General features: G+C 41.6%; 2 protein-coding genes across 2 annotated transcripts in view; one reads left to right on the top strand and one right to left on the bottom strand.

Moving 5' to 3' along the window:
- HTR6 (5-hydroxytryptamine receptor 6) overlaps positions 1 to 26,427 on the top strand; it is a 742,605-nt gene that overhangs the window by 298,039 nt on the left and 418,139 nt on the right. The gene's annotated exons all lie outside the window — the stretch shown is intronic.
- The window catches only part of UBR4 (ubiquitin protein ligase E3 component n-recognin 4), a 123,764-nt gene that overhangs the window by 64,668 nt on the left and 32,669 nt on the right, over positions 1 to 26,427 (bottom strand). The window contains 21 exon segments of the mRNA XM_049772526.1: positions 2,581 to 2,604; positions 2,606 to 2,722; positions 2,724 to 2,753; positions 3,378 to 3,605; positions 6,894 to 7,041; positions 7,134 to 7,204; positions 7,548 to 7,739; positions 9,517 to 9,580; positions 10,450 to 10,638; positions 11,200 to 11,398; positions 11,647 to 11,747; positions 12,101 to 12,202; positions 13,499 to 13,708; positions 14,593 to 14,750; positions 16,914 to 17,011; positions 17,677 to 17,798; positions 19,303 to 19,532; positions 19,619 to 19,741; positions 21,084 to 21,266; positions 22,565 to 22,693; positions 24,255 to 24,334. Of these exon segments, the coding sequence (XP_049628483.1) occupies positions 2,581 to 2,604; positions 2,606 to 2,722; positions 2,724 to 2,753; positions 3,378 to 3,605; positions 6,894 to 7,041; positions 7,134 to 7,204; positions 7,548 to 7,739; positions 9,517 to 9,580; positions 10,450 to 10,638; positions 11,200 to 11,398; positions 11,647 to 11,747; positions 12,101 to 12,202; positions 13,499 to 13,708; positions 14,593 to 14,750; positions 16,914 to 17,011; positions 17,677 to 17,798; positions 19,303 to 19,532; positions 19,619 to 19,741; positions 21,084 to 21,266; positions 22,565 to 22,693; positions 24,255 to 24,334 (2,798 nt within the window).

Below are 26,427 nucleotides of genomic sequence, written 5' to 3'. Positions count from 1 at the left end.
AATTCTGATCTCTAATTCATGGGGCCATTTAGCACTGTATCTAAATAACTGTCAATCAATAACTACAATGCAGTTTCATAAAGCTAAATTCAAGTAGAAATTTAGAGGTGGTGCATGCCACCATCCTTCCTTTAATTATTTTTTGTGCAGACAGAAGATTGTAAATTTGGCTCCATTCATACATGCTATAGTTTGCACACATTAGTTATGGTGCTAGTGTACACTTTTAGTGGAGGTGCTCACCAAGAAGCTTGTGTACCTGGCTGCAGATCTTAGCTATTTGTTTGGTGAGAGTCATAACCTGCTATGCTTAGAGCTTACATGACTTTTATGTTGAGGGTTTACTCTTGGCACTGCACTGGAAGGATCATTGTTGGCAGTGTCCCAAGGACTGTATGTGATGAGGCAGGGATCAAAAACCAGGATGGACACAGCTAGTCAAACCCCATTACTCTCTATTAGTTTGGTCTATGGTGCTTACATACACCTGGCAAACAGTGCATTAGAAACAGCACTTTGTTGCCAAGAATGTCAAACAGGGGCCGGGAAGGTGGCGCTAGAGGTAAGGGTGTCTGTCTGCCTTGCAAGCGCTAGCATAGGGCCTGGACCGGCGGGTTCGATCCCCTGGTGGTCCTATACGGTCACCCCCAAGCCGAGGGGCCGATTTCTAAGCGACATAGCCAGGAGTAAACCCCTGAGTTGTCAAACAGGTGTGGACCCAACAAACCAAAAAAAAAAAAAAAAAAAAAAAAAAAGAGAATATCAAACAGCATAGCTCCTAGAATTATACTTGAACAGCATGCACAATGCCAAGGCTAGAACCAGTGTCCTCTCGTTCTCATGCTAGTTAAGAACTTTGCGCCGCTGAACTATACCCATAGCCTCAAAGTTTTCGGGTCTTGTTTTCTAATTTTGGGTCAGACCCAGAGGCTTGCTCTTGCTAGATGCTCTGATCACTCCTGGGGCTGCGGGCTGGAGATCAAAGTAGTACAGCAATCGAACCTCAAGTGGCCACATGCAAGGCAAAGCTTTTTCCCTAATGTTCTCTTTGTCCAGCCCCAAAATACTGGGTTTAAAAGAGCACGTAAAATGTTCCTTTTAAATAATAATGATGGCAATAATAGACTGAAAGTATTCTCAGGATCTAACTTGGCAAAACTAAAAGTTAGCTTTTAGGACAGAAAGACTGTCCAGAAGTGAAAGTACTTGACTTGTGTACAGCTGATCTCAAGTTCTATTCCTAACATCACATATGGTATCCGAATAACTTCAAAAGAAAACAGCAAGCAGAGACCCAGGAACAGCCTTGGATGACTGCCAGGTATGGCCCCAAACCTAAATTAGTATTATTTATTTTTTTTTTTTGGGAGGACCACACCCGGCAGTACTGGGGGCACCATATGGGATGCCAGGGATCAAACCCGAGTCGGCAGCGTGTAAGGCAAATGCCCTACCCACTGTGCTCTCACTCCAGCCCTATTTTTTTTTAAATAAAATAGAAAACAAAAGCCAACAGTTTTATGAGTCACAATAATACTCTTTAGTTTCATATTTAATATAAATAGAAATTTTTTACTTAAGAACCACTATTCTAGGGGCCGGAGAGATAGCATGGAGGTAATAAGGCATTTGCCTTTCATGCAGAAGGTCATCGGTTCGAATTCCGGCATCCCATATGGTCCCCCATGCCTGCCAGGAACAATTTCTGAGCCTGGAGCCAGGAGTAACCCCTAAGCACTGCTGGGTGTGACCCAAAAAACAACAACAACAACAACAAAAATAAACCCCACTGTTCTAAAACTGTGGCTAATTTTTAATACCTGAATATATGAGTGTATGCATATTTACAAGGGAATATTTTTTCTTATGAAGAGTCACCCTGTGCAAGCTATTCATGTTCCTGTCCGTTCACTTTCACAGCTCCCTTTCAGAATTGCTGACACTTGACTCCTCACTGCTCGGGAAGCTGGGGAAATCACACCAGTTCTGGTGTTAAACAGCAGCTTTCCAAGTGTATAATGATGTGAACCTTACAACTTAAGTTATAGAAGAGCTAAAAGTTAAAGAACTTTCAGTAAAAAATGACAAGGGGCCAGAGTGAAAGTACAGCAGCTGATCTGAGTTCGATCCTTGGCATCCTATATGATCCCTTGAGTACCACCAGGAGTAATTCCCGAGTGCAGAGCCAGGAATAACCCTGAGCAACTGCCAGGTGTGGGCCCAAAACAAACAAACAAACAAAAAGGACAAATAACTATTTCTGAATGTCAGGTGTACCCCAGGAAGAGGCTTAATGAGGTTTTGTTTTATATGGAGCAGAAGTTTACAAATCAGTTGCCAAAATGTCAAATACCTCCTATCTTGGCAGACCATATATAATATGAAGTTGAAAATAAGACTGAATTATCTCTAGCTTCCCTTCTTTAGAAGACACTTCATATACTACTTATCTCATTGAATGACAATTGTAATTTCTTAATGGTTGAGACTGAAAATTCTAGTGCCAACATAAACCTTTCAGATCTTGGAAAACTTGCTGGCTCTTAGCACACCTAACTTTCAGGACTCTGACACACTCACCATCAGTTGGTCTGTCATCTCAACCACCTTTTTCCACTGTATGCAGCTCCCGAAGGGCTTGCTTGGGCCCGCTGCTGCTCCCCACAGCAGATGCCTGCTGAAAGTTGGTCTGAATAGCATCCATGAGGAAACGGAGCATGTCCTAACACAAGAGGAGCGAAGGAGAAATTGGCCTGGAATAATTTCAAACACACAAGTGGAGGAGGAAAGAAGACAAAAAAAACAGTGGGTCAACAAATAATTCTGCAGCAGATTTGTCTAAATCTAATTTCCTAGTTTCCAACTTGAATTCTAGCTATCATCTCATTTACCCCATGTAAGTTGATCTGATCCCAGTCAATTTGCCATTGTGCTACTAAATCTGAAACAATGTTCCGTAACAGGAATTTCATAGACATGCCATAAATGTTTAAACACACTCACTATTCATCTAATCAACTTTTCTCTATGCATCTACAAATGCTTTTAAGGAACTACCATCCTTGGGATAATTGAGAAAATAATTACTGAAATCACTTTTCTGTAAAAAAAAAAAAAAAAAAAAAAAAGTACTTTTGAAAAGGGCTCACTAGATTATTAACCCACCATTTTTTCCTCTTCCACAATCCTCCTCAACAATACTCTCTGATCACTAGTCCTTCACTAAGATGTAGTGACAAACCATTGTTAAATTTAGAAACATGCCATGGCAACTTCAAGTTCCCCTTATGGTGTTGCATGGAAAGCCTTGTGCATCATGTACGCATGAGCCAGGTTCTCTGCTCTGGCCAGGGCACAGGGCACAATCAAGGCCCCACCTGGTTCTGCAGTTCCTCACGGCAGCCCTCGACTGTGCGGCACAGGCTACTCTTCTTGGGCTTCTCTTCGTCAGCAACCTTCCCATCACTGATAGTGACTTTAGCTTTGTCAGCGGGGGAGGAGCTAGAGTGTCGCACCAGACTCTCGGAGACCCTGGATTCAGACTGAAATGCTGACTCCTTCATGGTGGAGCTCATGCCACTGCTAGGTGTTCGTTTCACTAGTGCCTAGGGACACAAAACATCAGGTCAAAGCTTTTGCCACAGATACAACAAAAGACTAATGTTATCATACATCTGTAAAATCACTACTTTTTCCTTTCACCTTTAATTAGCGCCAAGTGCCCTTAATTATATTAACCCTTCGTGACCCTCAGGTCATGATTTATGTTAAATTCTGGCTAATAATATTGGGAGGGAGAGTCTGAAGAGATAGCACAGTGGTAGGGCATTAGCTTTGCACGAGGCAGACCCAGGACGGAACTGGATTTGATTCCCAGAGCCTGCCAGGAGCAAATTCTGAGCACAGAGCCAGGAGTAAACCCTGACCAATGTCGGGTGACCCCCCCCCCCAAAAAAAAAAAAGTGGAAGGGAAAGCAGCAGAGAGGGAAGCTTGTCCGGCTCAGTAAGATCCAAGATGCTGCTGCTCAACATCCCCCGGCCAAAATACACTTTCCTTTGTGACTCTCTGGTCTGATTTCTTGTGCAAAACTGCAAGCTGACCCCACAGACTAAGATCATCAAAGAAAATCTGGCCCAAAGAAAGTAGCTTTCTCCCTCCAAGAATATCTCAAAAGACTTAATGAGGATATCTATATTTTCCTTGTATGTTTAATACCTCAACAGTTATACCTCCTAGTGTGTTTATTTCCAAAGGTAAAGGTAGTTTCCTCCATCCTTTATTTTTTTTTTAAATTTTATATACATAGTATTTTTAAATTTCACTTGTTTCAGTTCTGCTTGGTATGAAATTTTAGAGGAGAAAGTCTTGCTTGGAATAAAATCTCAGGTCAAAACCAGGGCACAGAGATCATAGAGCCTGATATTCTTATCCCCAAATGTATAAGCAATATAATATGGCACCATTTCCTTTTGCATAGGCATACTAAAAAGGGAGAAATCTTATGTATAGAAACAAGCTCTTATCAACTAAGGATAAGAACCCATAAATGTAATAATACAGAGGTGCCTTCCACCCTGTACATTTGTCATGGGGATTCAACTTAGACTCCATGTGATCAGATAGTGATCGTTCAACCCCAAACCCCAGATCCCAACCGTAGAACCGACACAGTTCCCTGCAACAGCACCAGGAATCAAACTCCCCTCGGGGAGTCCCTAATACTGCTCTGACACCAACTTGCGCCAGGTTAATACGATACCCTGACGAGGAAATAGCAACAACTTGATCTAAGAACAGGTTACCCTACCTTATCACCTAACGGTAAGATGAATCAGAAGATGCTCCATCCTTTGCTCTGTGCAAATACCAAGATCACTACAGAAGACTGAATGAACAGTGGCTGAGCAGAACTTTTCCTGAGACCAATAAGACCCTTGCCTGGGCTTTGGCCTAGGATTTGTACAAAAAACAAGATCTCTAATTCCAGAGGTCTGACTTTGACAACCAGGACAGAGCAGAACTTCTGGAACCATAAGGAAAGACTCTTAGGCTTCGTCCTAGGATCTGTGCAAAAACCAAGATCACTAAATATAGATGACTGACTACAACAACCGTGACAGAGCAGAACTTCTAGAATCATATTCTATCCTAGACTTCGTCCTATGACCTGTGCAAACACCAAGATCTTTAATTACAGAGGACTGGTTTTTGTCAATCACAACTAAGCAGATTATTTCCTGGCGCCATAAAAAGACCTTGGGATTCGAATGTAAGCATGTCCAGAGCATGTAGTTGTTCCCATGGCAGTATGTTTCAAGGGTGGAGAAACCCTGTTTCTCTTAGGCCAAGGAAATTTCCTTTTCAATTTCCCCAATATTTACTGTGCCTATGCAAAACAAAACAAACAAAAAAAAACAAAATATAGCAAAACCTTGCCACAACAGCCCTCCTTCCTTTTATTCCACCTCCCCTTTTATTTGTCTTGTTATTGTTGTTGTTATTTATTGCTTGTCTGGATGCTTTGTTTCCCTTTCTTCTTTTAAGTTAAATTGATACTGATAGCTAGATGGACTCCTCCCAGCTTTCCTTCCCCCCCCCCAACAGAACCACAGAACTTGAATTATCTTGTTCTGCCTCATAAATTTGGGGGGGGGGGGGAGAGGATGGTACCAGGAGCAAACAGTTGCATGAACACTGAATGGAAATAAAAAATGATCAGACCTAAATATTAAACCCACAGTCAACGACAACAGAATCAAGATACCCAACCTACAATAAGCTATGTACAAAGGGGACCTGTTATACTAGCAGTCCAAGGGGCCAAGGGGGGCAGTATGAGATGTATACTGGGAACAGAGGTAAAGAAAGGACAACACTAGTGGGGAGAATGGCCCTAATTCACTGTCACTATGTACCTTAAATATAATTGGGAAGACTTGTAATTCACATTGGTCACAATAAAAATTAAAAAATAAAGGTGGGGCAGAGAGATAGCACAGCGGCATTTGCCTTGCAAGCAGCCGATCCAGGACCAAAGGTGGTTGGTTTGAATCTTGGTGTCCCATATGGTCCCCCGTGCCTGCCAGGAGCTATTTCTGAGCAAACAGCCAGGAGTAACCCCTGAGCAATGCCAGGTGTGGCCTAAAAACCAAAAACCAAAAATAAATAAATAAATAAATAAAAAATTAAAAAAAAAAAATAGCTTAGGGGCCGGAGAGATAGCACAGTGGCGTTTGCCTTACAAGCACCAATCCAGGACCTAAGGTGGTTGGTTCGAATCCCGGCGTCCCATATGGTCCCCTGTGCCTGCCAGGAGTAATTTCTGAGCAGATAGCCAGGAGTAACCCCTGAGCACCGCCGGGTGTGGCCCAACCCCCCACCAAAAAAAAAAAGTTTAGCATTTAAATGATACTCAGAAATATGAGTTCTGATCTTCATGATACTGACATTCACTTATTATCTTACTCTACTTGAATAAGTCATACCATGAATATACCTAAAATTGAACGAACGTTTAGAAAAAACAAAACTGACCATCTTTAAGAATGTATAAGAACAACATCCTTCCCGCTACTCCATTATTATTTTGGGGTTTCACCCAGTGGTGCTCAAAGTCTTTTCCCTGACAGCCTGGGGACCATACAGGGAGACCAGATTTAAACCCAGGTTGGTCACTTGTAAGGCAAGCACACTGTCCACTGGGGTATCATTCCAGCCCTAAGTCTAACATTCTAAATAAGCTTGGGCCATGATGGTACAACTAATGACAGAACTTACTCCTAGATGCAGCCCACCAAAAATGGGATATGAAAACATCCCACTTTACATTAAGCAAGTACCATCCTGTTACCAACATGTCATCTTTAGAGCCCTTTAGAGTCAGCTCTCTTACCAAGCAGCTCCCATCCTCCTTAGCTCCACAGTCACAAAAGAAAGATCCGTATTTGGCATAGGAAATTTCATGATCCTTGTGGCACACCTTGGCACACACTGTGCACACACCAACACCATCAACCATTTTGCAGGTATGACAGTGGTACCTATAAAGATCAAGAAACCACAAATGAAGTAAGAAGTTCCAACAATCAAAACCTAAAAGACTCTCCCTTGAGAGAAGAAAAACTGTACTTACCAATGCTGGTTCATGAATTCCTTCTGAGTGATGGTGAAAGTACATAATTTATTGCAGAGAGAATCTTCATCCTTCAAAAATAATGTCCAAATTAGAAATATATTCCTCCATACAGCATACATGTTTTTAATACCTTATGCAGGGAAACAGACTGACCCCATAAAGAACTCATTCCTGAAACATAATTGTGCGTGTAGGAAATGAGGAAAAGCAGAAAAAAGTGGCTATAGAAAGAAGTTATTTAAACTTATTAAAATCATCACCCAAGAAATGAGATCCTTATAATGTACTCTCCATTGGAAGAAAGCAATAAGACGCATAGGTCATCAGGGTTAGGAAAGAATCAGGGAGAGGTCTGTGGCATTAGCTCTCTAGGGATGTCATCAATTAACCTGGTAGTTCCTTGGTACTTACTGAATCCTCAGCCTGGGAGTCCTCTTCTTCCACTGCCAACTCTTCCACCCAGTCTGAGTCAACCTCTATAGCCCGTTCCTCCCCATCCACAGAGAGGTGACTTGGACCTTGACCATTACTCTGGCTCAAAGCATTGGTGACATCAGCCAAGTAAGACATAATGTGGCAGGTGCACTCCAGGACAATCACATGCTATAAGAACAACACAGTACCATAGAAAATTCATTTCTTCACAACTGCTTATTATGTGAAAGGTTTCTCAAGTTTCTACCAATAAAGTCAAAACAAAGGAATGTTATTAAAGGTCAAACATGTTTGTTTGTTTGGGGTGTGACCACATCTGACAATGCTCAGGTGTTACATCTGACAGTGCATTGGGAGAACCATATGGGAAGTTGGGGATTGAAACCCAGGTCAGCCATGTGTAAGGCAAACTCTCTACCCGCTGTACTATCACTCCAGCCCCCAAACACACATTTTAATTATCTATTTCCTGAACTTTATGCACTATGACCATACGCAGCTAGTCAGCAAATACAGCAAAGAGCATATTCATTCATTATAAGCTATAAACTTTGTTCTTTATGAAATTATTTTAAGTGATGTGAAACTGAAAACAGGAAGCGTAAAATTGCAGGCAAAAATACAAATAGGCCGTCATTAATATTTATCTTACCATTAGCAATTATTTTATTTATGGGCCACAACTGGCAGTTCTCAGGGGTTACACCTGGCTCTCAGCTGAGGCATCACTCCTGGCAGGGGTGTGGGGGAGAACATATGGGATGCCAGAGATCAAAACCAGGTCAGACATATACAAGGCAAGCGTTTACTATTGCTCTGGCCCCGAGCACCACCAGGTGTAACACAAAACCCAGATATACATATATCAGGCTTTTATATTTAACTGCTTAAATTGCTGGGATTAAAATTAATTTATTGGAGGACTAATTTCAGAAACAAAACAACAAATTTTGTCGCAACTCACTACAGGGAGTTCATGCTTGCTAACAATGAATACTCTGGCATCAAAACCTCAGATTCCTTAATACCTTCACTCTGCATTCTGACAGTACAATGCTGAAGTATAAATATTAGCCAAAAAACAGGGAGATAAGGGGCTAGTGAAGTGGTGCAGCAGTAGGACATTAACCTTGCACGTGGCTGACCTAGGACAGACCACGGTTCGATTCCTCAGTGTCTCATATGGTACTCGAAGCCAAGAGCGATTTCTGAGTGCATAGCCAGGAGTAACCCCTAAGTGTCACTGGCACCCCCCTCCAAAAAAACAAAACAAAACAAAAAAAAAAACAAAACCACGGAGATATGAAGGTGGTCAGTCTCAGAGGCCAGTTATCAGCTTTAAGCTACTTAAGTCAAGCTCTGGAAATGGGTAGGGGGGAAAATCCCAGAAATCCAACACTTCTATCAACTTCAACCCCATTTGCCAAAATAGTGACCTGTAACCTTTCTGTAACACATCCTCAGAGTACACAGTTACAAAGCAAGAGTGGAAGCTGGTTTGGCATCACATACCAATATCTTAAAATAGTAGAAACTGACTAAATCTTTTTTTGTTTGTTTTGGGTCACAATCGGCAGCGCTCAGGGGTTACTCCTGGCTCTATGCTCAGAAATCGCTCCAGGTAGGTTTGGGGGACCATATGGGATGCCAGGATTCGAACCACCGTCCTTCTGCATGAAAGGCAAACGCCTTACCTCCAGGCTATCTCTCTGGCCCCGAAATTGACTATGTCTTAAGAAGGATTCCAGTAGGTGCTTATTTCCCCCAATATTTCCTCACTTCTTACTGCCCAGAAAAGGGATGAGACATGCAATTAGCAATTACAACTCCGGAGATGTAGAGACCTATCTTCTGTAGGGTGGCCAGAAACTAATAGGAAAGAGGTCACAAAGCTAATAAAAAAAAATCACTATTCCTTGACAGTGTCACTATTCATTTTTCTCACCTTTCCATGCATTACATTGGCATTCAGTTTTTCAACCACATTCTTCTGTGACAGGTATTTCTTGCTGTCCCAAAAGGAAACAAAAAAGGAAAGGGGACACAGTCAGAGGTCTGGGGTGCTCAAGTCTTGTCACTAATATCTGGTATACTTTTTAAGATTTCTTGGAATAAGCAGCAGGGAACTATAAATAACAATTCAGTCCTTAGGGCCAGCAATGTAGCTCAACAGCAAAATGCATGCCTTAAACACATGAGAACTGGGTTCAACTCCTAGTACTTCCAATAAAAAAATTAATCAGGAAGTTGAAAGTGAACAGGGGGTCAGAGGGACAGTATAGTATGCAAGACACTTGCCTTGCATACAAGCTGATACAGGTTGATTCCTGGCACCCCAGAGTCCCACCAGAATGTTACCTTGAGCACAGAGCCTGGAGTAAGCCCTGAGCTTAGCGACTAAGTGTGGCTTAAAAAGAAAATCTTTTAGAACTTTTTAATTTAAAAAGAGTAAGAAAAAATAAAAATAAATAAATAAATAAATAAATAAATAAACCAAAACATAAAGTGAACTGAGGTACTGACTATCAGCACCAAAAGAAGGTAAAGATTCAAGTTTCTTTTTTTTTTTTTGGTTTTTGGGCCACACCCGGCAATGCTCAGGGGTTACTCCTGGCCATCTGCTCAGAAATAGCTCCTGGCAGGCACGGGGGACCGTATGGGACACCAGGATTCGAACCAACCACCTTTGGTCCTGGATCGGCTGCTTGCAAGGCAAACACCGCTGTGCTATCTCTCCGGGCCCAAATTTAAATTTTTTTTTTTTTGGGGGGTTCAAGTTTCTTTTATATTTAACTGCAAGCTACAACTAACTGCCCTTTCCTTCACTGAGAGCAATGGGGATAACCTCAGGTAGATTTCACTAAATTCAGCCTCTTACCATCTGCTCAGCCAGTCCACAGCAGCATTATGAAGCTGAAGATGACCAGCACCTTGCCCAGCACTGGCCAGGGTAGCCATCACAACCATCAGCTCAGGAAAACCTGTTCCATCTCCATTAGCCAGCATCTCAGTTGCCATGGGGATCAGGGTGCCCAGAAGCACCGCACACACTCCTTCTCCAACTTGGCTAGTAGAAAGAATGAGCAAATTGCTCAGTATATGCACAGAATCTTCTTCTATGTACTTCTTAGAAAGTGGTTAATGGTTAGGCCAAGTTTTAAACATTAAAACACCAAAGCCCAGTTTTAATCTTGGGATACTAGAGTATGAAACATCCACCTATGTGGAAAATCACAGTCCAAGTCATTGCAAATGATTTCTCCATCAGAAAAATCAGAGAGCGTAAGGGCTGTGACGGAAGCTCAGAATGCTAGAGTACATGGTTGGCAAGGACAAAGCCTGGTGGGCCCAAGCAACCCCTGGGCTTGCGCAGCCCTGAGCATCATTGGGTCCCCAAACAGAAACTATCAGGGTCATACTGTTGGAACAGTGTCAAAGGGAGTGGCACAAGGACCCGTGGGCATTACTTCAGAGGTTGTACTCTCCAAACAACACCCCAAATGAAAGAACACAATAGGTTTCCTTAAGTCTGAGAGAGGGGGGATACAGAAATAACACTGCAGATGCTCTTAATTCATCGAAGGTCAGGGTCAGGGATATTGGTATGACAGCAGTTGTTCTTTTCTACCTGTTTTCCCGAACAATGTAAGTAGTCAATAACTGTAACAGCTGCCGGTTCTCCTGAATCATATCCAGCTGATCTGAATCTTTAGGAGGTGATGTAGTCATGCGAGTCAACCAGGCCTGGAGACGCACAGGCTCCACACAAGCCAGCTGTGCCAGAGAGCCACAGAGATGGAGAAGGCTTGGGTTAGGGCTCTTTTCAGCTAGGGACAGAAGAGAAGCCAAAGTCAGTGAAGGAAGGCGGTTGGGGGGCTGGGGGAGTGGAGGGGTGCGTTAACTATGAACCACAAAAAGAAGAGATGACTTCAACTTTCCTCCAAACTTTTTAAAGGGGGATTCTCTCCACTTGTTAGCATTTTTATACTGAAATTTACAGGCAGGCAAAAGATAGGCACAGTCTTAGCTGGACATCAAAGTTCCCATAAGAAGATTATTAAAAGCTGTCACTCACTCAGCTGGAAGAGTTTGGTGAAAAATTTCAAAACTCGGTTGCAGAATTTAGCAGAGAGGTTTTCATTGGCTGTTGCCATCATGATCTGTACAAGTTCTCCACTAGGAAGCAAGAAGGTACAGAAAAAGGAAGATCACATTAATGTCTCAAATAACACTGCTATGTTCCCACAATCTCAAGTCTTTAGGGCATTGGTCAACAACAAGTGTTCGTAAAATTAGCCCTTTAATCAATAACTTCATGAGGTCAACAATTAGCCTGAATCCTCTTACGATATAGGCTATTATGCAGGCCCTAAGTATTCCTAGAGAAAGAATATCTAAGTCAACAGACACAGAAACGTGCCTCTGTTGGGAGAACCTAAAAATACTTAAATCAACATACTCAAGAAATATCAGAAGTTACTAAGAAGAGTTGAATAAAGAAAAACAAATAAAACAAAGAAATGGTTAACCTGTCAGAGAAAAATTCTTCCATAGCTTTACGAGCTTGGCTGCTTTCCAGCTGCTTTTCTAAATACTGAAGACATTCCTCCAAGATGGATTCATCCAGCCCACTGAGTATCAAAAGGAAAAAGAAAAGGTAAGAAATAAAGTCTGGGGACAGGAGCAACAGAACAGCGGGTAAGGTGCTTGGCCTTGCAAACAGCCAACCCAGGTTTAATCCCTAGTATACCATATGGTTCCCCGAGGAGTGATTCCTGAATACAGAGTTAAAAGCAATCCTTGAGAACTGCTGAGTGTGACTCCCAAAACCAGAAAAAGAAAAAAAGAAAAAGAAACGAAGTCTAGGGGCTGGAGTAATAGTACAATGGATAGGATGCTTGCCTTACAAAATGGTGACCCAGGTTTGATCCCCACCAAACCATATGGTCTCCCAAACCCTGCCATGCCAGGAGCATTCCTAAGTACAGAGCCTCTGTACAAGCCTCTGGGTGAGGTCCCCCAAAACAAATGAATTTTTAAAAAGCCCATTTCAGTGTCCTAATACTAATTGTTACAGACCCAAAGTTTATAATTAACCCTTCAGGATAATTTTCAACAGTTTTTCTCAAATTTGGCATAAAACTAAAAAAAACAGTAATTTTTTTGAAAAATGACAAAAATCTGAACTAATAACCAGTGACTAAAAGTACATGATCTTCAAAGTACTTCAAATTAATAATAGCGCTTCAATTTTTTGTTGCTCTCTCTACCGGGAAGTGATAGAGGGAATGTAATTGAAACTGAATTCTAACCCTGCTTTTGTAACTATTATTTTTGAAGGAATATTTATGATTAGAGGTTCCCAAACCTAAATAGCTTAACACACCCCTTCTAAGAAAAAAAAAAAAACAAAATATTAAAAATTAACACTCAATGTCCCCCTAGAAATCTATCTGCCTTAATCAGACAAAAGAATAGTGTCCCTGATAGATCAGGCCAGCAGCCTTGGGGCAGTATCACACACTGTGAAAAATAGTGCTTTATATAATTAATTCCTGCATGGCAAAAATGTTTCCACAAAATGAAACGAGGGTGGGAGCTGGTAGAGGAGGGAAAAAGACATGAAAAGAACAAGAACCCAAAATGAAAACCAGGATTCCACAACAAAAGCAAAAACAGGGTATCCCAATACTAGGCATCTTTGGGGGCCAGAGCAATAGTGGGTAGGGAATTTGTCTTGCAGGCTTGGGGGACCATACGAGATACCAGGGATTGAACCTGGGATGGCTACATATAAGGCAAAACACCCTCTCCATTGTGTTATTGCTTAGGACCCTAGAACCATTCTTAACAAACTATTAAGTTAGGACATAATAAAGACAGGGGTGGTACAAGGTCATAAGACTGTTCTCCTTAAATAAGCTCACCTATTGGGATCTGCATGATTGGCCAAAATATTGTAACAACCAGTGATCAGTTTCTCATAAACCCGAGCCAAGAACTCATCAGACTCTGCAGGGCCCAGGATGCGCTCCAAGGAGTTACTACTGATTTCAGCAACACTCTCTGTACTTGACTCCAAAAGAAGAGGGAGCAAAGTCTGGATTACTTGTGGTGGATTCATTTCATCGGACCAACTGAAGACAAGAAAATAGAACCCGGTTAATGAATATTCTCCTAAAAGCTGCAAATGCAGCCCATCTATATTAGGCAAGGCTCTTATTCCAGTTTTATTTCCATTTTGTAGATAAGTAAAATTATATTAATTCTTTATTCTTCTTACTGTATCAACATAAAAATAATTTTTATATGAAAATCTACTTATAAAAACACTGAATGAAAATAAGCTGTGTTTTAATAATTTTTTTAAAAAAATAGTAGAAATCTAAGCTAACAACAGACAATTTTTCTAAAAGAACTGTCAGGACTTGGAATAACTAATCTGGGGAAGAGGGTGCTAAGGATCCAAACCAGAGCCTTATACACTCAAAAACATGCTCTACACTCAGCTATAGCCCCAGCACTGGAATCAATATAATGAAATATAGTCATTTTACCCATGACCAATTTATAGGAACACAAATTTATAGGGACCAGGGATATAGTGCAGCTGTAAGGGACTTGCCTGGCTTATTTAAGGATCAAAACCTGGAATAAGAACAACAAAAGACAAAATAATCTACCCACTGTCTGCTCTAATTCTTACTTCTGCAAAATCTAACTACCAAAGTAATTCTGAAGAAACGATATTTCAGATTCATCATCTTAAAAATTTAAACCCAAGACAGTACAAATCACAGCATAATTTAAAACCAACAATCGTTTTTGAAAAAATAAAACAAACACTAAAGGAAGAACAACTGTTAAATCAGCCTAGGTAAGAATCCATAGCAATAGGTTCTCTTTACACCAAAGCATACAGAAAAAGCATTACTTAACTATTAAAGCTTGCTTTACATTGTTCCCCACTATCACAGAATCTGAGTATCAAAAGCCAATGGGACTAATAATAAATACTCACACAATAAGATCTCCAGTTAACCTGACCAGTGAGAGGAGGGTGTGCTTCAGGGAAGCAGCTAAAGGCAGACTCTGGCCACAGAGAGTTCCCAGGTGAGCAGCCTGGACGGCACTTATGTAACTCTCTGAAGGAATGGTGTCATTGGCAAAGGCATTGCGCTGAAAGGAGGAAAACAGATATCAATGAGTAGAATGTCTATCTAGTATGGAAAAAAAAACATTCAAGTGTGTGTGGAGTGGAGAGACTGAAATAGAATGACATAAACTAATATTCCACTAACGTTTTATGAACAATGGCCTCAAGCTGGCAATTAGTAGCAATTGGGATGGAGATAAAGGAATCAGCTAAAGCATCTCAGGTAGTCAAAAAAATGCCCGACCCGTGCTATCTCTCCAGTTTCAACACAAATAAACTTTAAAAAACATTTCAATTGGGGCCAGAGAGATAGCATGAAGGTAAGGCATTTGCCTTTCATGCAGAAGGATGGTGGTTCGAATCCGGCATCCCATATGGTCCCCTGTGCCTGCCAGGGGCGATTTCTGAGCATAGAGCCAGGAGTAACCCCTGAGCGCTGCTGGGTGTGATCCCAAAACAAACAAACAAACAAACAAACAAAAAAACCAAAAATCAAACAAACAAAACATTTCAATTACTCAAATATACGATATTTAACTATGAGATTATAAAATCATTTGTCGGGGCCGGAGATATAGCATGGAGGGAAGGCATTTGCCTCTCATGCAGAAGGTCAGTGGTTCGAATCCCGGCATCCCATATGGTCCCCTGAGCCTGCCAGGAGCGATTTCTGAGCGTAGAGCCAACCCCTGAGTACTACCGGATGTGACCCAAAAATCAAAAACAACAACAACAAAAAAAATCATTTGTCTCTAAAAACTTAAAAGCAGGGCCGGGTGGTGGCGCTAGAGGTAAGGTGCCTGCCTTGCCTGCGCTAGCCTAAGATGGACCGCGGTTAGATCCCCGGTGTCCCATATGGTCCCCCAAGCCAGGAGCGACTTCTGAGCGCATAGCCAGGAGTAACCCCTGAGCGTCACCAGGTGTGGGCCCCCCCCCAAAAAACAAAACAAAACAAAACAAAAAAAACTTAAAAGCACCTGGATTTTGCAACAGACTTCAATCACAAGTCTTAACTGCCCATATACTATTGATGGGTGATATAAACAGACATCATGATTACTAAGCAGAGATAACAAGATTATGGTACCTGGCTTTTCCAAAGAACTGTAATTATGGAATAGACAAATTAGAGCATACACAGTATCAGTAAACTTGACAAAAGACTTAACAAGACTTCTAAAAGTCTACAGAAAATAAAAAGCTATTCCACAAAATGATGACAAAAGAGAGGAGGTAGATTGACCAAATGGATGGTGGTACACAAGGTTTACATGCTGGTGCTGAGTTTGATCCCTAGCACCACATAGCTCCCTAGAACTACCAGGTATAATTTTGGTGGCATTCAGTACCAGTGACCACACAGTCTGCATTAGTGTGTTCAGGAGTAAACTCAGTTTCCACCAAGTAACATTGGCAGTGCACAAATAACAGAAGTTATCTTTAGAATTCATGTGACCAAAAACTCAAAAAAAAAAAAGAAACCAAAAAAAAACACACACCAGTCGCTTAATATTTAATACAATCTTATTCCAACATTTTAAAAAATGAATATGTGGTTAGAAAGACAGCACAGCAGTAGGCAGTTTGCCTTGCATGCGGTCAATCTGGGATGAACCTGGGTTTGATTCTCAACATCCCATATGATTCCCCGAGCCTGCCTGGAGTGATTTCTGAGCTCAGAGCCAGAAGTACCCCTAAGCACCACCAGATGTGGCCCAAAAACCAAAAACCAAAAAAAAAAAAAAAAAAAACCAACCTAAAAAACTGAAGAGATTAAGACCCATAGTAATAAAGTGGCTATAAAATAATAGAGCTACTTCTTAGAAGCATTTGAGTATTTCAAGGAACAGAAAATATTGTAGCAAATCAAGATCTCTTAGTAGGGGGCCGGGTAGGTGGCGCTGGAGTAAGGTGTCTGCCTTGCAAGCGCTAGCCAAGGAAGGACCCCCGGCGTCCCATATGGTCCCCCCAAGCCAGGGGCGATTTCTGAGCACATAGCCAGGAGTAACCCCTGAGCGTCAAACGGGTGTGGCCCAAAAAAAAACCAAAAAAAAAAAAAAAAAAAGATCTCTTAGTAGAAACTTAAAGTTTAAAGAACACATAAATGAAACAGAGAAAGTAAAAAAGGAATAGAACACAAAATAGTCAGAGATCTAAACTTCTACTCCGACTAAAAAGATAATCACCCAGGATCCAATGTTGGGAAATTCATTGGTATTGATGTTGTTCCAGGATTCACATACAGTCTGCACAGATGATGGTAAATTCTGAACTAGTGTTGGACCTGGAGGTGAGAGTGAGAATATGAAATCATGAGAGGAAAGATACACATTTTTTAGTTCTTTGTTTTTTTTGCCAAACCCAGTTATGCTCAGGGCTTATTTCTCAGTATCCCATATGGTTCAGAGCAACACCAGGAATGATTCCTGAGCATAGAACCAGAGTAAGTCCTGAGTACTCTGGGTCTGACCCAAAAACAAAACAGGGGTCGGAGAAGTGGCACTAAAAGTAAGGCATCTGCCTTGCAAACACTAGCCTAGGACGGACCAAGGTTCGATCCCCAGCGTCCCATATGGTTCCCTCAAGCCAGGAGAGATTTCTGGGCACATAGCTAAGATAACCCCTGAGCATCAATGGTGTTGTCCCCCCAAAAAAAACAAAAGACAAAAACTAAGGCCAATAGGACAAACACTTGCCTTATATACCCAACCTGGATTTGATCCCTAGCACCCCTATGGTTTCTCCCCACCCACCAAAGCCTATCAGAAATAAACTCTGAAACCAGTCAACAACCCTGAGCACAGCTGAGTGTGACCCAGACTGGAGAAACCTTTGCCAATGCCTAATATAAGGTTCCAACCAATAACAAATTCAGTAAATAATTTGGGAGAAACAAAAGCAACAGTAATAATAGTAGTAGTAGCAAAACTCATTTACAAGCACACTTACCCAGTGTGTTCGCCTTGCACCTACTGGAGCCAATAGCCAGAACAGCAGCAAAGCCCTGCAGTTTCTCCTGGGAAGGTTTTTCAGTGGATCCCTCTTCATTAAAGTTCTGCAGTAAATAGGCTCTAAAATAAAAATAAAGATGTAAAAGATGAAGAAATCTAGTCCCATCATAATTAGAAGAAACTAATCCTAGACAAGTTGAAATACCTGCACATTCTAATCTATGAATTAAAATGCAAGCCTTTTCCTGACACCTCAGAAGAAGTCCAAGAATAACTCTTTCTTAAAATATATCTCAATCTGAGGCCAGAGAGTTAACACTGTGAGTAGGAAATTTGCCTTACACATGGCCATCCCAGGTTCGATCCCTGGCATACCATATGATCCCTCGAGCCTGCCAGGAGTGATTTCTGAGCCCAGAGCCAGAAGTTACTGCTGATCGCCACTGGGTGTAGCCCAAAAACAAACAAACAAATATATAAACCCATCCCAATCTATAAAATAATTCTAAAATATTATTCCAGGGGCCAGCATGGTGGTGCGAGAGGTAAGGCATCTGTCTTGCTCATCCTACCCTAGAACAGACCGAGGTTCGATCCCCTGGCTTCACATATGGTCCCCCAAGCCAGGAGCGATTTCTGAGCACATAGCCAGGAGTAGCCCGAGAATCATCGGTGTGGCCCAAAAACCAAAAAAAAAAAAAAAAAAAGGCTGGAGAGATAGCATGGAGGTAAGGCATTTGCCGTGTGTGTGTGTGTGTGTGTGTGTGTGTGTGTGTGTGTGTGTGTGTGTGACCTAATGTGTGTGTGTGTCGGGTGTGACTCAGTGTGTGTGTGTGTGTGTGTGTGTGTGTGTGTGTGTGTGTGTGTGTAATTTCAGGATAAATGGGCTTGAAAATCAGTGAACATTATTATTGGTCCTCTCTCCTTCCACCTCAGAAGACTGGTGCTATATATATTAGGGCTTAGAGAAATATTATATGTATGCCAATGTGTGTGTGTGCATGTGTGTATTAATTTACCCAGCACTTAACAAAAGCTTAGAGAATACTTTATATGTATGCTGCGTGTGTGTGTGTTTTGTTTTGTATTGGGGCCACACCCGGTGACACTCAGGGGTTACTCCTGGCTCTGCACTCAGAAATCGCTCCTGGCAGGCATAGAGGACTATATGGGATGACAAGATTTGAACCACCATCCGTCCTGGAACAGCTGAATTTAAGGCAAATGCCTTACCGCTAGGCTATCTCTCTGGCCCCAAGAAAAAATATTTTTTTAATTTCATGTCACTGGGAATCTGCAAAGACTGAACAGTACTTAGAACTATAAACTTCTCATCTGGAAGAATTTTCTTTTTGGTTTTTGGTTTTTGTGTCACACCCGACAATGGTAAAGGGTTACTCCTGGTTCTGCGCTCAGAAATTGATTCTGGAGGCTCGGGGGACCATATGGGATGCCAGGATTCAAACAACCATCTGTCCTGGATCGGCTGTGTACAAGGCAAACGCCCTACCACTGTGCTATTTCTCCAGCCCTCATCTGGAAGAATTTTCAAGTCCCTAAAAACCACCCCAAAATTCAAAAGTCTCCATTTCCACTATCTCTCTGGGTAGCCAGCTTACCACACCTTGTGAATGATGCATAGGTGTCAATAAGCTGCAGTGTGGCTGGAAGCAGGTTCTTCGTTATCTCAGATGACTTATGAGGATCAGTCTCAGCAGCCATCTTAGAAAAATGCTCATCCAAAGAGACCTGGACCTTCGAAATAGCAGCATCAAGGGTGTAGATGGATTGCAGACTAGGTATTTCATGGAGCTGCAAGATGGTAGTACAATCGATACTACAGAATGAAGAAATCTTCAAAAATACCAAAGAATGAATTAGCTGTGGCGAAAGGCTATCGCAGAAGTCAATTTTTGTCATTGTTTTCAAAACTAACATACCTGCCGAGCAAAGTATTCTTCTACAATTTCAACGTCGTATTTCACTGAGCTGCACTTAGTAGATGCCAGTTCTAGGAGAGAACCAGCTTGTTCAGCCTTCATTCCCTGTCTGATAAGGTGATCCTATTGGGGATTAAAAAAAAAAAATCAGTAGATCACTAGTCTAAATCCTTCATAACCTATTGAAAAGTTCTTTGCTTGTGGCTTGTACATACTCCTAAGCCAGCTCGAACTTCATAAAGCAGTTCAGGTATGGCTACTTGCCTGGTAGCATGAATGACAACAATCCAGAATGTTCCCCTGTGCAAAGGCACAGGTCTGGCTTGATTATGCAGAACTAGCTGATTCCATTAGGATCACTGAACATGTCAGAGCAGGGAGTGTTCTTGCTAGTTGCTAAGCTTTTGTTCAGCGGTTTAGAAGGCTTGGGTGCCTATCAGTTGTCTCATGTCCCAGGTATGGGAGTGACCCAAGCTATACCTAGAACTTTGGCTGATAATATAAAAATGAAATTCTACAACTCTGGAACAAGTATGCTTGCTATAAAATTACAGGTTAGTTTGCTGATGGTGCTAAACCTGGAATTTCTGTGCTGACTGAGCCTACCAATCACAGATTGCAGTATGCCCATGCAGACTCACAAAGATTTTTAAACTCCTACTAATATTGCACTTTTCAAAGGACAAAAAAAGGGGGCCAGAGCAGTGGTGCAGAGCGGTAAGGCATCTGCTTTGCTTGCTGGTGCTAGCCTAGGATGGACTGCGGTTTGATCCCCCAAGTCAGGAGTGATTCTTGAGCGCATAGCCAGGAGTAACCTGAGCATCACCGGGTGTGATTCCCCCCCCCCCCAAAAAAAAGACTTGTTAGAATATTGTGTGCATGAAATTCTATTATTAACAATACTGTAAATCACAGTACTTCAAATTTAAAAAAAAAAAGAAAAAAACAGAATACTGTAGATGGAAAATCATCAGTCATTACTGTTCCTTTAACCCTAAGAGGTGGGTGATGTACATAGTTAATGTTATTATAATATTCTTATAGAATTCACTTATGACTGCTAAAGATATTTATCTTCTCAATTGGCAAAAATCTCAAAGGGGTAAATATTATTCATCAACACTGCAAGCCCTGGAATTACATGCTATACTCAGAAGAAGTGTGGAGAGGCTGGAGCAATGGCGCAGTGGAAGGACATTTACCTTGCATGCAGCTGACTCAGGACTGTGGTTCAATCCCCCAGCGTCCCATATGGCCCCCCAAGCCAGGAGCGATTTCTGAGTGCTGAGCGTCACTGGGTGTGCCTCCCTCCCAAAAAAGAAAAATTGTGGGGAAAAAAACCTTTGGAGACTTGGAGTATCTTAGTCCTTTTGCCAAACTTAGAGCAAAAAACAAATTTAAAAGTATAACAAATGAAATTATAAAATATTATTCCACAAATCATCAACCTATAGTAGTTAAGTACCTTTATCCAGTTGACATAGGAGCTAATTCGAAGGCGGGAAGACCACCTCAAAGTGTGTAAGATGTCACATTCACTCATCTCAGGTGAGTTTGTGGCCAGCTGGTTCATGTAAGTTTTGGATGGTGGCAAAATCCCTAATATCCTCCAAAGTATCAAAAAGTAGTACTGAAGGGCACAGGCCTCCTAAAAAGAAGCAAAAATACCAGTTACAGAGAGAGCAGCAATTGGTATTAATTACCTTAAGATATCCTAAGCAGTAAGAAACATTCCAAATAAAAGTAAACAAGGATAGTGTGGAGACCCAATTTTCAATGGAGATTTAGATTTCAAACTGGTTCTCCTGGTATTTCCAAAAAAATATACTTAATGGAGCTAAACAGGTATTACAGCAAGTAACTGAGTGTGGCCCTCAAACAACTACTACCATAAACCATATGTATATTAAGGAAGAAATTGTTAAAAACAAAACCAAAAAACATTCTCCCTATTCTGTACATTTCTCAGATAAAGAAAGCTGCTCTTATGGAGAGTGTGTGTGTGTGTGTGGGGGGGGGGGGGGAAATAAGGCCTTGTTTGAGGAAAACCCAGCTTTGAGCCCCAACACCACAGAGGTCCCAAAAGTACTGCCAAGAGTGATCCCTGAACACAGAGCCAGGAGTAAGCCCTGAGCAATGCCAGGTGTGGCACAATCCTCCTTCATGTCCAACGGGTTATCTTAGACAATCTCCATAATTTACCATGCAACCATAAGAGCAGACATTTTCCATAGCAAACCCAAAATCAGCTGATCCTTTCTGTACCCTAAATTGCTTTTATGGCTTCTAGAAATAGATAAACCACAGAAAAAGTCTATGAAACCATAGAAGGTAAGTACTTAAGTGTGAAGAATCATCAATCAGCATTCACAAAAGATATTTCAGTGACTATTAGCTCTCAAAACATTTTCAATTCCAAAATAAAGCAAACAGTGGGCTGGAGAGACAGCATAGTGGTAGGGCATTTGCCTTGCATACAGCCAAATCAGGAAGGACAGTGGTTTGAATCCTGGCATCTCATATGGTCCCCTGAGCCTGCCAGGAACGATATAGGAGTGCAGAGCTAGGAGTAACCCCTGAGCACCACTGGGTGTGACCCAAAAACAAACAAACTAAAAGCAAATACTATGTCCAAGATAAACATAACCACCCCAAATTAGAAATTCTAATCTGCAGGAATGGAGCCATTAGTACAGTACAACGTGCCCTGAGCATGGCCCATATGCTTAGGTCCCGAGCTTCTCGTATAAATCTCCCTCTGAATTCTGCCAAGTGTGGTCCAAAAAAAACCAGAACAACACGGGAAAAAATAGGGATCTGTCAGTAAATGCCACAAACATATTAAGTAACTGATTATGATTAGATTCAGAAGTTCTTGGTCAAACTGCTCCCTAATTAAAAAGCACATCCCAAACTCATAGTGACTGCATGGTTCCATGATCTTACCAGAGCTGTGACATTTTTGTTTTCCTTTCTCCTGACTGTATCAAGCTGGGAGCCAGCTGCAAGTAGGGTTGTCAGTGCAGTGTAAAGTTCATCATATTTGATTAGTTTGGAAAAAAGAACATCACAAGCCTAAAGTAAAAAAAAAATAAAAAATAAAAAAAAATATTCCTACAATGCAGATACTATCTCTTAAGTTCATTATTAATAAAATAATAAAATAAGTTTCAACTATAGCTTTTAATTTCTCAATGCAGTAGGTTCTGAATTAGGGACTTCACTGAGTTTATGGGCTACTACGAACACAAAACTGCAGGCTTTGGTATAAGGCAACATACTCGGCCTAGTATTTTGCATGGATACTAGAGCTCAGTGGGAAAAATCCTTGCTTTGCATGAGGCCTACCTGAACTCAAGGTTAATCACTACCAGTAGTTATCTCTGAGCACCCTCCCCACCTTCACCTCCAGGTATGGCCTAAAACCCAAACAAAAATTTCACACAGAAGGGCTGGAGCGATTGTATAGATCTTTACACATGGCTGAACTGAGTGACTGCCAGCATTGATCCCCAGCACAGAGTCAGGAGTAACTCCTGAACATTGCTGGGTAGGCCCCAAACCAAAACAAACAAAAAATTACATGGGACAAATGCTAATATAGTTTTCAATACTACTATATTAAAAATGTCAACTACCGGGCCAGAGAGATAGCACAGCAGTGGAGCATTTGCCTAGCACGCAGCTGACCGGGGGAAGACCACATTCAATTCCTGGCATCCCATATGGTCCCCGAGTATGCCAGGAGTAATTTCTGAATGCAGAGCCAGGAGTAACCCCTGAGTGCTGCTAGGTGTGGCCCCAAAACCAAAAAAAAAAAAAATTAAAAAAAGAAATGTCATCTACCAGGAGAATAGTCCTTATTGCAAAGGCAGCACCCAATAAATTTAATGAAGAATATTCTAAGAATAAATTCAAATCTGGGGCCAGAGCAATAGTACAGCAGTAAGGCGACTGCCTTGCACACTGTGGATCTAGGGTCAATCACTAGCACCCCAAATGGTCTCTGTCTCCAAGCCTGCTAGGAAAGATCCCTGTCAAGAAGGAGTCTGAAGTAAGCCCTGAGCAGTTCTGGGTGTGGCCCTGAAACAAAATATAAGTAAGTAAATAAATAAAAGATAGGGCCGGTGCAATAGTACAGTGATTAGGGCATTTGACAGACCTAGGTTTGATGCTCCCAGCTGGTCCCCCAAGCCTGCCAGGAGTGATTCCTGATCTCAGAGTCCTAAGCATTGGCAGGTGTGGCCCACACAACAACAATAAAACTAAAATAAAAACAAAATAAATTCAGGGCCAGAGAGATAGCACAGTGGCGTTTGCCTTGCAAGCAGCCAATCCAGGACCTAAGGTGGTTGGTTCAAATCCCAGCGTCCCTTATGGTACCCCATGCCTGCAAGGAGCTATTTCTGAGCAGACAGCCAGGAGTAACCCCTGAGCGCTGCCGGGTGTGGCCAAAAATAAATAAATAAATAAATAAATAAATAAATAAATAAATAAATAAATAAAATTCAAATCCAAATATTGACCAGATTCTCTCACTATAGTAAGGTAGTAATTTTTTTCCCCCTAGATAAGCTAAACTTGGTGCAGAATATCTGACCAACATGAAAAATGGGGTATTTTAAATTATTGATACCACAGTATCGAGTCGGTTCAAATCGTCCTCTGAGGCTTCTGGAGACAGGACACAATAGAATCTGGGTTGTGGGACAGCATCTGAAAAACAAAAGTTCTTTATTTTCAATTCTTTTCAACAAGTGTAAAATATAACATGTAGTCTAAATCTTTAGAGCAGAGTGCTCCAAAGTTGATTCTACTGGCTCAGATAAAAATAACTTACTGTGGGATGCTGTCCTATGCATGACAATCTTAACTTTTTAATCTTTTAGACACAATTCATAGTCACTAAATAAATGTGGGGGTGGGAGGAGGGAGTCCAAAAGAAAGAAACACACACACAACAAATGGCCAAACATAAATCCAAAAGCAAACACATAATGAAACAGTGTCTTGGGCACCATTTGGGTATGTTGCATGTCTCAAGCAACAGAGACTTCCAATAGGGCCAGAGAGATAGTACAGAGGGCAGAGCACTTGCCTGCACATGGCCAAATCAAGTTCAATCCCTGGCACCTGGATCCCTTGCCCACCAGAAATGTTCCTTTGGTAACAAACAGAAGCCAGCCCTGAACACTGCAAAGTGAAGGTCACTGGCCCACCACAGTTTTTTTTAATGGAAGGTTGCCAATGGAAAATGTTTTTTCAGCCTACACTAAAGGCTATTTAGCATCATCCTGGTTTTACGTAGACCACCAGGTGTCAGCAGCATCCTCTCAATGTTGACAACCAAATGTTCCCAGGGAGAGCCAAATACCCATTTTTGTGGTGGAAACAAAAGACGCCCTCCCCACCACACCCCAGTTCAGAACCACTGTTAATAAGAATCAACAAGAGGGCGACACCATCATCAAGTCAATCAACAGGGGCCAGAGTGATATGACAGTGGTTAATGTGCTTGCCTTGTACATGGCTGCCTGGGGCTCTATTCCCAGCATCTCATGTGGTTCTGAGAACCTGGAGTAATTCCTAGTGCAGAACCAAGAGTAAGCAAGCCTTGAACATCACCAGGTGTGCCCTCCCCAAAATAAAAAAAAATTAAAGTTAATCAACAAAACTGTATCATTACACTGATGGTATTACAGATGAATGTTACTTCCCCAGTTCCAAAGAAACTACATAATAAACAGTCCCAGTGGTAGTCAACTCAGATTGAGACATGATTAGAACTTCCACAAAAATATACGTAACACTGAACAATTCCAGAATGAAACTAAATGCACTAAACATTAACATAAACATCTCCTCATCAAAAGAATGGATAGGGGCAGGAGCAATAGCACAGAGGCAGGGCATTTGCCTTGAATGCCCTGATCCAGGATGGACCTGGGTTCGTTTCCTAGCGTCCCTTATGGTCCCGCAAGCCAGGAGCAATTTTTGAGCACATAGCCAGAAGTAACCCCAGAGTGTCACCGGATTGCCCCCCACCACCCAAAAAAAAAGAAAAAGAAATGGACAATTTTACTTTGATTTGTTTGGTTTTGGTACCACACCCAGAGGTGGTCAAGGTTTACTCCTGTCTCAGGTATCACTCCAAGCAGGTCTCGGGGAACCATATGAAGTACCAGGGATTGAGCCTGAGTTGTTTAAGTGTAAAGTAAGCACACTGCCTGTTGTACTGCCTGGCCTGGAGAAAAAAATGGACAATTTGGGGCCAGAAAATAGTACAGTGGTTAAGGTACTTGTGGTACATGCAGAACCACATGGTTCTAAGAGCACCGCTGGAAGTCATCCCTAAGCACAGAGTCCAAATATATTCCTATCCCCCAAACACCACCAGGTATAGTTCCCAAAACAAAAAGACAAAAGCGAAATACTAGAAGGAACAGTAGCCACAATAAACAATGGAGAAAATAACACAACTACCATTAATATGCTCTGATGTATAGGAAATTTAGCCCAGGCTTTGAATCATATACTTAAAAAACAAGACTTCAGAGGCCGGAGAGATAGTATGGAGGTAAGGTGTTTGCCTTTCATGCAGAAGGTCATCGGTTCGAATCCTGGCGTCCCATATGCCAGGAGCAATTTCTGAGCATGGAGCCAGGAGTAACCCCTGAGCACTGCCGGGTATGACCCAAAAACCACCACCAAAAAAAAACAAAAAAAAAAACAAGACTTCAGTTCTTGTTTCTTACATGTTTTAGGTTTTATTTTGTTATCGACTATTTTAGTCACATCCAGTAATGCTG

The sequence above is a fragment of the Suncus etruscus genome, chromosome 4 (assembly GCF_024139225.1).
Source record: "Suncus etruscus isolate mSunEtr1 chromosome 4, mSunEtr1.pri.cur, whole genome shotgun sequence".
NCBI classification, from domain to species: domain Eukaryota; kingdom Metazoa; phylum Chordata; class Mammalia; order Eulipotyphla; family Soricidae; genus Suncus; species Suncus etruscus.
The sequence above is the reverse complement of the archived record's forward strand: the minus strand, read 5'-3'. Positions and strand labels throughout refer to the sequence as shown.